The sequence below is a fragment of the Chiloscyllium plagiosum genome, chromosome 16, assembly GCF_004010195.1.
Source record: "Chiloscyllium plagiosum isolate BGI_BamShark_2017 chromosome 16, ASM401019v2, whole genome shotgun sequence".
Lineage (NCBI taxonomy): Eukaryota > Metazoa > Chordata > Chondrichthyes > Orectolobiformes > Hemiscylliidae > Chiloscyllium > Chiloscyllium plagiosum.
Window position 1 is genome coordinate 69641832 of NC_057725.1, and position 10926 is coordinate 69652757.

The 10926-nt window shown below is 41.5% G+C and overlaps 2 protein-coding genes across 2 annotated transcripts in view; one reads left to right on the forward strand and one right to left on the reverse strand.

Moving 5' to 3' along the window:
- The window catches only part of acp2 (acid phosphatase 2, lysosomal), a 121056-nt gene that overhangs the window by 100321 nt on the left and 9809 nt on the right, over positions 1 to 10926 (forward strand). The window lies entirely within an intron of this gene.
- The window catches only part of LOC122558004 (lysosomal acid phosphatase-like), a 45838-nt gene continuing 44582 nt past the window's right edge, over positions 9671 to 10926 (reverse strand). Inside the window, exon 11 of the mRNA XM_043706321.1 lies at positions 9671 to 10660. Within this exon, the coding sequence (XP_043562256.1) occupies positions 10509 to 10660 (152 nt within the window). The 3' untranslated portion in view covers positions 9671 to 10508. The remainder of the gene's footprint in view (positions 10661 to 10926) is intronic.

Below are 10926 nucleotides of genomic sequence, written 5' to 3' on the forward strand. Positions count from 1 at the left end.
TGGCAAATGGAGTTTAATGCGGACAAGTGTGAGGTGATTCACTTTGGTCGGAGTAACCGGAATGCAAAATACTGGGCTAATGGTAAGATTCTTGGTAGTGTAGATGAGCAGAGAGATCTCGGTGTCCAGGTACACAGATCCTTGAAAGTTGCCACCCAGGTTGACAGGGTTGTTAAAAAGGCATACAGTGTTTTAGCTTTTATTAATAGAGGAGGGATCGAGTTCCGGAACCATGAGGTTATGCTGCAGCTGTACAAAACTCTGGTGCGGCTGCACTTGAAGTATTGTGTACGTTTCTGGTCACCGCATTATAAGAAGGATGTGGAAGCTTTGGAAAGGGTGCAGAGGAGATTTACTAGGATATTGCCTGGTATGGAGGGAGGTCTTACGAGGAAAGGCTGAGGGACTTGAGGCTGTTTTCGTTAGAGAGAAGAAGGTTGAGAGGTAGAGACATATAAGATAATCAGAGGGTTACATAGGGTGGACAGGGAGAGCCTTTTTCCAAGTATGGTGACAGCGAGCACGAGGGGGCATAGCTTTAAATTGAGGGGTGATAGATATAGGACAGATGTCAGAGGTAGTTTCTTTACTCAGAGAGTAGTAAGGGTATGGAATGCTTTGCCTGCAACGGTAGTAGATTTGCCAACTTTGAGTCGTCATTGGACAAGCATATGGACGTACATGGAATAGTGTAGGTGGGATGGGCTTCAGATTTGTATGACAGGTCGACGCAACATCGAGGTCCGAAGGGTCTGTACTGCACTGTAATGTTCTATGTTCTAAAATCCCATTTCATGCTAATCTCATCCAGTCCCACAAGCCCCAACACTATTTTACCAGCTCAAGGGTTTTTCTTAAATTATCCAGCTCCCTTTGTCTTACTGTTGACTGTTCTAGTCTAAACTCTTGAGATTTCCTCCCTCAACCTCTGGAAATTTGCAACCTCTCTCCATACATTTAAGATGTCTCTTAAGACATACCTTTTGGATATTTGAACTTTCCCTCCAGGTTTTTGTTCTCGCCACTTTTCTGCCTGCTGCTTTCCGTGGAGCAGGGTTTGTTTTTAAGTTGACAAAAATATTGAAGTATTAATTGTGAAATTAATTCCAGTTATGTATTGGCCACCATCAGGACTTTTTCAATTGCTGAATCATTTAAACTTGATTGCATTTCCTGAATGCCTTTGAAGATTGTCACAGGTTTGGCTGGTGCCATTTTCTGATCCTATCGGAGGCACAGCTCCAAAGATAATGTGTGACAGCTGAACCCAGCCAGCGATAAATATCCAGAAAGGGGTAAAGCGAAAGCAATGTATCATGTTTTTTTTATTTTTGTATTCAATTGTAGTAATGTCACTAATGTTGTAATTCAGTGAAATCTGATGTATTGCACTATGCTGCTGGTCAACAGATAAACTTTTAATAATGTCTGATTTATACATCTCATACGCTGTTGGTGTTTATTCTTCTCAATGTCAGGGCAATCTCTCTGCCAGCCACAAAGTGTTACACAGAATCAGGGGTTTCAGTCTGATCCCAGGTCAGCGTTAGCGGACATTTGTCTGTCGGACAGATACTGCCTATTAGACATTCTCTTCTTATTCTAAAATCACCAACCGGGGATTTCACGTTCGATCAGTAAAGGATAATGAGCCAGGTTCATAGCAGGTGAAGCTCTGGGGAGGGCTTCTCCCTAAGATGGTTGGCCCTGGTCATCAGTGACTGAAGAGGCTAGTTCTCTATTAACAGGTTTTTGAGCAGTTAGGGCACAGAAATTCTGGTTTTGAAGGGTCTATTGCATAAGCAGTGTCAGAATGACATATAACTTTAATTTTGCATGTTAAAAAAGGGAAGGCATAGGTTTGCTTATTTTGTGTTTAGAGTGGTTCTTGATAAGGTGCTGCCATCATCTGGAGAGCTGTTCTACTGTTATGACCCCAGCTGAAAGTAATACTAGCGAAGACAGAACCCAGAGTGAAACCTGGTTGGTAGAGCCCAAGTTTAAGTTTTACAGGTTACGTTACAGTATTGTTTTTAACATTGCGTGTCTGTGTTCAGTGACTTTAACAAACAAATTCACAAAAAAGCTGTTAATACATATGTCAACTAGACCTTTATTGGGTGATGTTATCAAGAGAGTGATGGTGAATTAGCAGAGTTCAGGTACAGATTAGGCATGAAGTTCCAAGTGGCCTGTTTCTGCACCCACAGTTAAAGATTTTAATCGCACATATCATTATTTCTCAAAAAAGTAAACAACTATATTATTTGTGGGTGGCACAGTGGTTAGCACTGCTGCCTCACAGCGCCAGAGACCCGGGTTCAATTCCTGCCTCAGGCGACTGACTGTGTGCAGTTTGCACTTTCTCCCTGTGTCTGCGTGGGTTTCCTCCGGGTGCTCCGGTTTCCTCCCACAGTCCAAAAATGTGCAGGTCAGGTGAATTGACCATGCTAAATTGCCCGTAGTGTTAGGTAAGGGGGAAATGTAGGGGTATGGGTGGGTTGCGCTTCGGCAGGTCGGTGTGGACTTGTTGGGTAGAAGGGCCTGTTTCCACACTGTAAGTAATCTAATCTAATCTATATACATGAGGCAATTTAGAAATGTCTTTATGAAGCAGACAAAAAGAAAAATTTAACCTTGTTAAATGTGCAATATCCTTTACAGATGCAAGTGCTATTTCACTGGGAATGATTAGTTTTTACGTAAGAAACTCTGTCCAGTTATGATGGTTTCGAGTTTTCTTTCCAATTTGAAGGGTCTGGATTGTTCTTTCTGTTCTGACAGCCAGGAGACGTCTCTCAGTTTGGAAGGTCTACAAACTCACCTCTCCAAAGTCTATAGTTTCTAAATATCAAACATTTGCTGGGATGAAACTGCTCTTTGAACTGAAGACCTAATTTGCTGAAATAAACTCAAAATATGAGTGGGCCTGATCATTTTTTTTCTGTATGCCGTAAAATGCAGTATTGTAAGCACACGATCAATTAACGCCATCCTGTTAGGCACTTGCATCATGTGATTTCATGGAATTGCTGTCTTTAGTCTAATGAATTTCTTACCTCTTTACAAACAAGTTACCATCACTGAACAAAAACCACAGTTTATTTTACCTCTACTTAAAATTCCAATTTCCCTAATAATAACAAACCATTTTCACACCTCTCCTGAAATAAAAGAAATATTTCCTCTCAAAATTCCTTTTTATCACAGACAGTCATAATTAAATGTAAGAGGTTTCGTGACAATCTTTCTACACAAGCCCATTTTGATTGTGGCATTTCATTTAATTCTCACTTTCTCTTGACAAAACATTTGTTATAATATTGTATTTACCTTTTATGTGGATGAATTTTAAACTAATAGGTTAAGCGCTTAGATTTTTGTTACAGAGCATAAATTTTGGAGAGAGATTCTATATAAATAAGAGCGGTTAGATAAATTTCAAATTGAGGTTGCAGCAAAATAAGGCCCACTCCTACACAATCCATTAAGAGCAAAATAGCTAATTTCCCAATCCATCTGCATTATCCTCTCATTAGATTAGATTAGATTACCTACAGTGTGGAAACAAGCCCTTCTGCCCAACAAGTCCACACCAACCCGCCGAAGCACAACCCACCCAGACCCATTCCCCTACATGTACCCCTTCACCTATCACTCCGGGCAATTTAGCATGGCCAATTCACCTGACCTGCACATCTTTGGACTGTGGGAGGAAACCGGAACACCCGGAGGAAACCCACACAGGCACGGGAGGAACATGCAAACTCCACACAGACAGTCGCCTGAGGCGGGAATTGAACCTGGGTCCCTGGCGCTGTGAGGCAGCAATGCTAACCGCTGTGTAGAATAAATGTTGATTTTCCCCTTAAATTTGCATTCTTGCAAAATTTCCTGATGATTTCAAGACAAAAAGCTTCAACAAAATGTGTCTTATTTCAGCAATAATCCTGCTAAATAGTTCATTGGAAGTTGATCTCAAAATGTAGAATGACTGGCAAAATGTGACCATATGTAATCCTGGTAAATAAGTACAGGTAGTTCTCGTATAACACCCATTCATTACACATGATTTGGCTCTAATTCAGTTAGTGAATTGTGGACCTTATTTTTTATATTATGCAATTCCACCCCCGGCACTACTTGAGCAGCAAAACCCAGCCTCAGGATCCTATGTCTGCAAAGTGCAAATTCAGTGTGTTCAGCTAAATCAGCTCTGCATGCCTTGAAACTTAGCCTGAAACTGGGAATTGTAATCTACATTGTTATGGACCAGGCTAGATCCCTCAAACCATTTCAAGAAGGTGGCCCAGACCCTAACTTTGCTAGTTGTTTTAAGCAGGTATAACATGGATATTCCAGGAGGGATGCAGTTGGTCAAACCAAGTAGTTTTAAATAAAACAATTTATTTACAAGATTACCGAATGAAGTATGAAGAAAAGAAAACAGAATAACTTAACCTATCTGAAAACCCAGCAGATCATCCCAACTTAATGATGCTGTTCCAATACTTGCAACAATCTCATAAATACCCTTTGGTACAAAAGGTAAAATCAAACAAACACAGTTTGACAGGAGACAGGTCAGAGAGAGAGTACCAGCATGGACCTGCTTCTTTGGGTCCAGCAGCTTCAAAAAAACACTACTGTGCTAAAACAAACCAAACCAGAGGAAAAGCTGAGCTGGGAGCACTGGCCACTCTGCTTTCATAGTATAAGTGTTTTTGTTTAAACTCAAAAGCCTTTTGCCTGAGACAGTATATGTTAGCTATAAGCAAACTGGCCCTAAAACCCATCCAACTCAGACTGTTTGGAGTTTGTGTATTTTACGACCTGTCCAAAAAAACCAAGCTTATTAAAGGCACAGTATTGTCACAACATTTAGAAGGAACTTTAGTTCAAACAAGTTTCTAGTGGAGGAGTGGACTTCCACTTTAGCATCACGTGATCAGTCAGTTCATGCACTTTCTGGTGAAGAGCTTCATAAAAGGTAATGTGATGTAGTCAGTTATTACAGTGCTAAACTGTTAAGTTTACTGTAATTATTTCATTACACTATATGATATAAAGATTTACTTAAGACAGTGGTATTGTTTGTGTTAGGCTAACTACTATTTTTGTTTCTATTGTTACTGGAATTTTTGGTGATTTGCCTGAACCCTGTTTTTTCCATAGGCCCCATTTGTTATATTGTGCGAATTTCTACAGCACTGTGTCATATAGGAATGCATCTACCATGTTATCGGAGAACCACCTGTATTTCAGTCTTTTAGTGCTCATTTTCCAAAAATCTCAGTGACCCGTCATTATAATTTTGTAATTGCAATAGTTAGCTGGAACTGCCACCTGCCTGCTGCCCATCTTTCGTTGGCTGGTATCAGGTTTTTTTTAAACTAATCACACATATTTGTTTCGATTGAATCGATCCTGAAGATAGCTTACTCCCGGCTCCCTCCCTCAATAATCAGATAAATTACTACTATTGCATACCATCCAAGTATGAGCTGAAAATGTGTTGCTGGAAAAGCGCAGCAGGTCAGGCAGCATCCAGGGAACAGGAGAATCGACATTTCGGGCATAAGCCCTTCTTCAGGAATGGCCCATTCCTGAAGAAGGGCATATGCCCAAAACGTCGATTCTCCTGTTCCCTGGATGCTGCCTGACCTGCTGCGCTTTTCCAGCAACACATTTTCAGCTCTGATCTCCAGCATCTGCAGTCCTCACTTTCTCCTCAAAGATACCATCCAAGTATGTTTGGTCACTCACCCAAAAAAAAATTGAAAAGAATGCTTGATTTCCCTTTTTGAAACCCACACTGATTATTCATCCTTACACTTCTTGTTTTGAGATTTCTCATCTTCTTTCCTTTAGGAAAGACTCCATTCTTTTTTCCAGTCATCATTGTTAAACTGACAGGTCTATATGTTCTCTCTTCCTTCTTTAATAAAGGGCTATATCATGTTTTTCAGTCCTCAGGCACTATTCTTTTCCCAGATGAATTATTCAATACTGTCCAGTTGTGCCTCTGCTCTACACTTGTAAAATCCATGGATGCAATCCATCTGGATCTGGGTTTTATCCTCCACATTTGTTCAGTTTCGTCAATACATCTCATTGTTCATGTTAATGTCATGACTCCTTGCTCTATCACCCTAGAAAATACCAGTGAAATACAGAAATGGTACAAATATCCCTATCATTTTCTGTGGGATTATCCAGTTGTATTCCTGTTCCCATCAGTATTGATTTGATATATGTTTTAATATCATTTATGTTGGATTTTTGAATTTTGAACTAGTGACACGTGAATTTTCTGTAATTGTTGGAAGAACTCAGTGTTCTGAAGAAGGGTCACTGGACCAGAAACATTATCACTGCTTTCTCTCCACAGATGCTGCCTGGCCTGCTCAGCTTCTCCAGCAATTCCTGATTTTGTTTGATTTCCAGCATCTGCAATTCTTGGGATTTTTTGTTGATTTTCTGCATGTCTGAATGGGTTTAGTAATTATCTTGTATTCCTGAAGCCATGTGACTAATTTTAAAACAGTGTTAGAAAGAGCCTTCCTGGGGAGTAATGGGAATGTGTTCACATTGTTGTGCAGTTGAAAGTTTACTAGTGAACAACATAAACAATGTAGTGCTGAAATCTTTGAAGGGACTTGAGGGAAATCCCATAACTTGGAAACAAAAGCTTTTTAGTTTCAGTCTGAAATCAGAGATCTGATTTGTCCATAAGCTGGGATCATTACATGCCTGTAAAATGTTTACTTTTTTGTTTTATATGCTGCCTTAATTTGTTTTGATTAGATTAGATTCCCTACAGTGTGGAAAACAGGCCCCCTCAGCCCAACCAGTCCAGACCGACCCTCTAAAGAGTAACCTACCCATTTCCCTCTGACTTAACACTATGGGCAATTTAGCACGGCCAATTCACCCTGACCTGCACATCTTTGGACTGTGGGAGGAAACCGGAGCACGGGGAGAATGTGTAAACTCCACACAGACAGTTGCCTGAGGCCAGATTCAAACCTGGGTCCCTTGCCTTGTGAGGTAGCAGAGCTAACCACTGAGCCATTGTGCTGGCCCATGGTTTCTTTGTCTTTCAAAGTGAACTGAAGAAACCTTTCACTCAGAGACTCTTAAGGAAAAGGACAAGAGGGAGAATTAGAGGAAGGAGCAATTAAGAGATTGAAGAAAATGGGAAAATATTTCAGCAAGTGACAGTTGAACTTTAAAGCTGCTTTGAAATTTTCCACACAATATAATTTTAACGTCGAGAAAAGAAATAGTGATTCGAGCAGGCTGGCAGTCAAGTGGTGAGGAAGGGGAAGGAATGGCTGAGGGATAGAACTGGACATAAAGTAAAATGTCTAATGAGTTATCATTTACCAATTCACTGCAAATATCATGAAATTCTGGCAGTGACTGATACTTTGAATTATTGTTTCCGGTCCAATTGCCAGAGCTCCAGAGGGCAATCCCAACAGAGAAGAGAGGGAACAGGAGACAACATGGTGGGAGAGTGGATGTGAGGAGGAGCAAGACAAGGAGGGGGACGATGACGACAACAGCAAACTGATGTCGGATTCAGGGAGGATGAAGGAAAGGCTGGGATTGTGTTATAAGTACCATCAGTGCTGTGAATAAGACTAAGCTGATGTTCAGGGGAGAAAAAAAATGAAACTTTATTGCACAGAACATAATTGCTGAAATTGTAACCATATCATTGAATGATTTCTTATTGCAAATTATTGTCAAATAGTATGGTACAGCTCTCTGAATTAGAACCAAATTAAGTAAATGAAGTGGAGATGTTTACAAAAACAAGTACCTAAGGACTATCTGCATTCTTCCATAACTCCTAGAGCCAAAGCACCTGTTAAATGACCACAAGGTGAACTTTGCCTGTACTGTCCTAACCCACCGTGAATGGCTGACTTGTGTACATAGGAAACAAATTGAACAGCAGTTAGAGTTCTACTCAGAGGACAGAGTTTCTGCGAGACTGGATTAGATGAATAAAACTAGAAGAATCCACTGTCATGATCCTCTCCAATATTTGGTCACAGTCCCTCAGTCACATGGTTACGGGAAAGCTCACTGGACAAGCACTAGTTTGTCACAGCTTCAAAGCAAAAAGCAAGCAAACAATCTCCTGCCAAGTTTTAATTGACTCCAATACAAGACAGAAATTAAATTGCCTTAAAAAAGTCAAAGGGTCTGGATGTAGGTTTGCTCGCTGAGCTGGAAGGTTCATTTTCAGACGTTTCATCACCATACTAGGTAACATCTTGAGTGAGCCTCCAGATGAAGCACTGATGGCCTGCTTTCTATTTATGTGTTTAGGTTTCCTTGGGTTGGTGATGTCATTTCCTGTTCTTTTTCTCAGAGAGTGGTAAATGGGATTCAAATCCAAGTCAAACTACGCAGAGCAGAGGAAAATCACACGTACAGTGTATTCAAAAGGAGCGGGTACCCAATGAACACAGTCCACTGATTTCTCAACAACAAACCCAAACAAGCAGACAAAACACGTCCAGAAACCCCAGCCACTCTCCACTACATCAAAGACATCTCGGAAATGACTGCCAGACTACTCAGATCTCTTGGCATCATGGCAGCCCACAAACCCACCAACACACTAAAACAGCAGCTAATGAACTTGAAAGTCCCTATACAGACAACAAGCAAAACGAATGTCATTTACAAAATACTGTGCAAGAACTGTAACAAACATTACCTTGGACAAACAGGCAAAAAAAACTAGCCACCAGGATACTTGAACATCAACCAGTCACAAAACAATATGACTTTCTCTCACTAGTATCCTTACATACAGATGAGGAAGGACACCACTTCAACTGGGACAACACATCCATCCTAGGACAAGCCAAACAGAGACACGCACGAGAATTTCTAGAAGCATGGTATTCCAACCGGAAATCTATCACCAAACACCTTGACTTGGATCCCATTTACCACCCCTTGAGAAAAAGAACAGGAAAGGGCACCACCACAGGAAATTGTTACAACAGGAAATGACATCACCAATCCAAGGAAACCTAAACATAAATACGTCTGAAAACGAACCTTCCAGCTCAGCGAGCAAACCTACATCCAGAATACCTCAACCTGAAGCACAAATCTTCTCAAAACTCGCAAAAGTCAGAGGGTGAATAAATTGTGCAAAAGGCATTGTTGCCACTGACAAAACCAGCACTGACTCCAAATAACACAGAATAAAACACACCAACCAGCCACTGCATTAATCTCACCTCGCGTGTCCCCCAATCCAAAGATGTGCAGGTTAGGTGAATTAGCCATGCTAAATTGCCCGTAGTGTTAGGTGAAGGGGTAAATGTAGGGGAATGGGTCTGGGTGGGTTGCGCTTCGGCGGGTCAGTGTGGACTTGTTGGGCCAAAGGGCCAAAAAAAAAGTGGGCGGCACGGTGGCACAGTGGTTAGCACTGCTGCCTCAAAGCGCCAGAGATCTGGGTTCAATTCCCACCTCAGGCGATTCTCTGTGTGGAGTTTGCACATTCTCCCCGTGTCTGCGTGGGTTTCCTCCGGGTGCTCCGGTTTCCTCCCACAATCCAAAAATGTGCAGGTCAGGTGAATTGGCCATGCTAAATTGTCCGTAGTGTTAGATGATGGGGTAAATGTAGGAGTATGGGTCTGGGTGGTATACGCTTCGGTGGGTCGGTGTGGACTTGTTGGGCCGAAGGGCCTGTTTCCACACTGTAAGTAATCTAATCTAATCTAATCTAATCCAGCCCAACCTACAGACCATCTTGTAGTTTCACTGATTCACAACCCAACAACTGACCGTTCCTATTCAAAGAACTCCCTGGTAAGAGCACAATGTCCAATTAATCCCATGGCATTTTTTCAAGAAAAATCAGGGCCGCTCTTTACTTCAACTCTTTACTAAAAAGAAACAACTTGGTCATTTCAGTCAGTGCTGTCTGTGGGATTTGCAGTGCACAAACTAGTTGGACTTCAAAAATAAAAGTGTTTCATTGGTTACAATGGAGCTGTGAAGGTACTTTATAAATGCAGGTCTTTCTTACACGTACAACTTTAACAGGTGACTCAGTGGAAACAGCCTGTTACCCTGTGTATCTGACAGTATCAGAGATATCAGGTCATCTAGTGTCCCAGTCACAATAACTGACTGTGGACATGTCATCTCTGGCATGTTTAAAAAAAATGCCTGTGTTTAAAAAAAAACGCCACACACTGCTAGCAATTTCTTAAAATCACACTCGATTCATTCTAAGACTTTGAACAGAATTATCAAGTTTCCCCTTTCCATGGCTTAAGCTGTTTTTCAAATCAATGCTTAATTTGGAGTAAAAACACTTTTGTTAGCTCCTTGATCATAAAAGCGAGTTAAAACTCATGCTCATCACACCAATCAATGCTCACTTGAAGTAAGCAACCTTCAGTCCCTTCCCCATGGGCTTTGGATCGCTCTAAATCTTGCTTGTGTTGCCTTTCTTGTCCTGTTCAGACTGGGAGCATTTTCTCTCTCTCTTCACTGTGGGAGGCAAGTTTCTGGTAGCCCAGAGTTTGTTCTTTGTCTTGACTCTGGAGCTTCATGCACAGGACAATGAGCACTAACAGAAGACAAGAGCCCACAACCAGGCCTAGAATCCGCTCTGTACAGAGAGAGATAGAGAGATACACATTTCAAACAGGTTATAGGTATCAACAACAGTGCAACATATACACTACAATGGGAGAAAGTGAGGTCTGCAGATGCCGGAGATCAGAGCTGAAAATGTGTTGCTGGAAAAGCGCAACAGGTCAGGCAGCATCAGGGAACAGGAGAATCGACGTTTCGGGCATAAGCCCTTCTTCAGGAATGAGGAAAGTGCGTCCAGCAGGCGAAGATAAAAGGTAGGGAGGAGGGACTTGGGGGAGG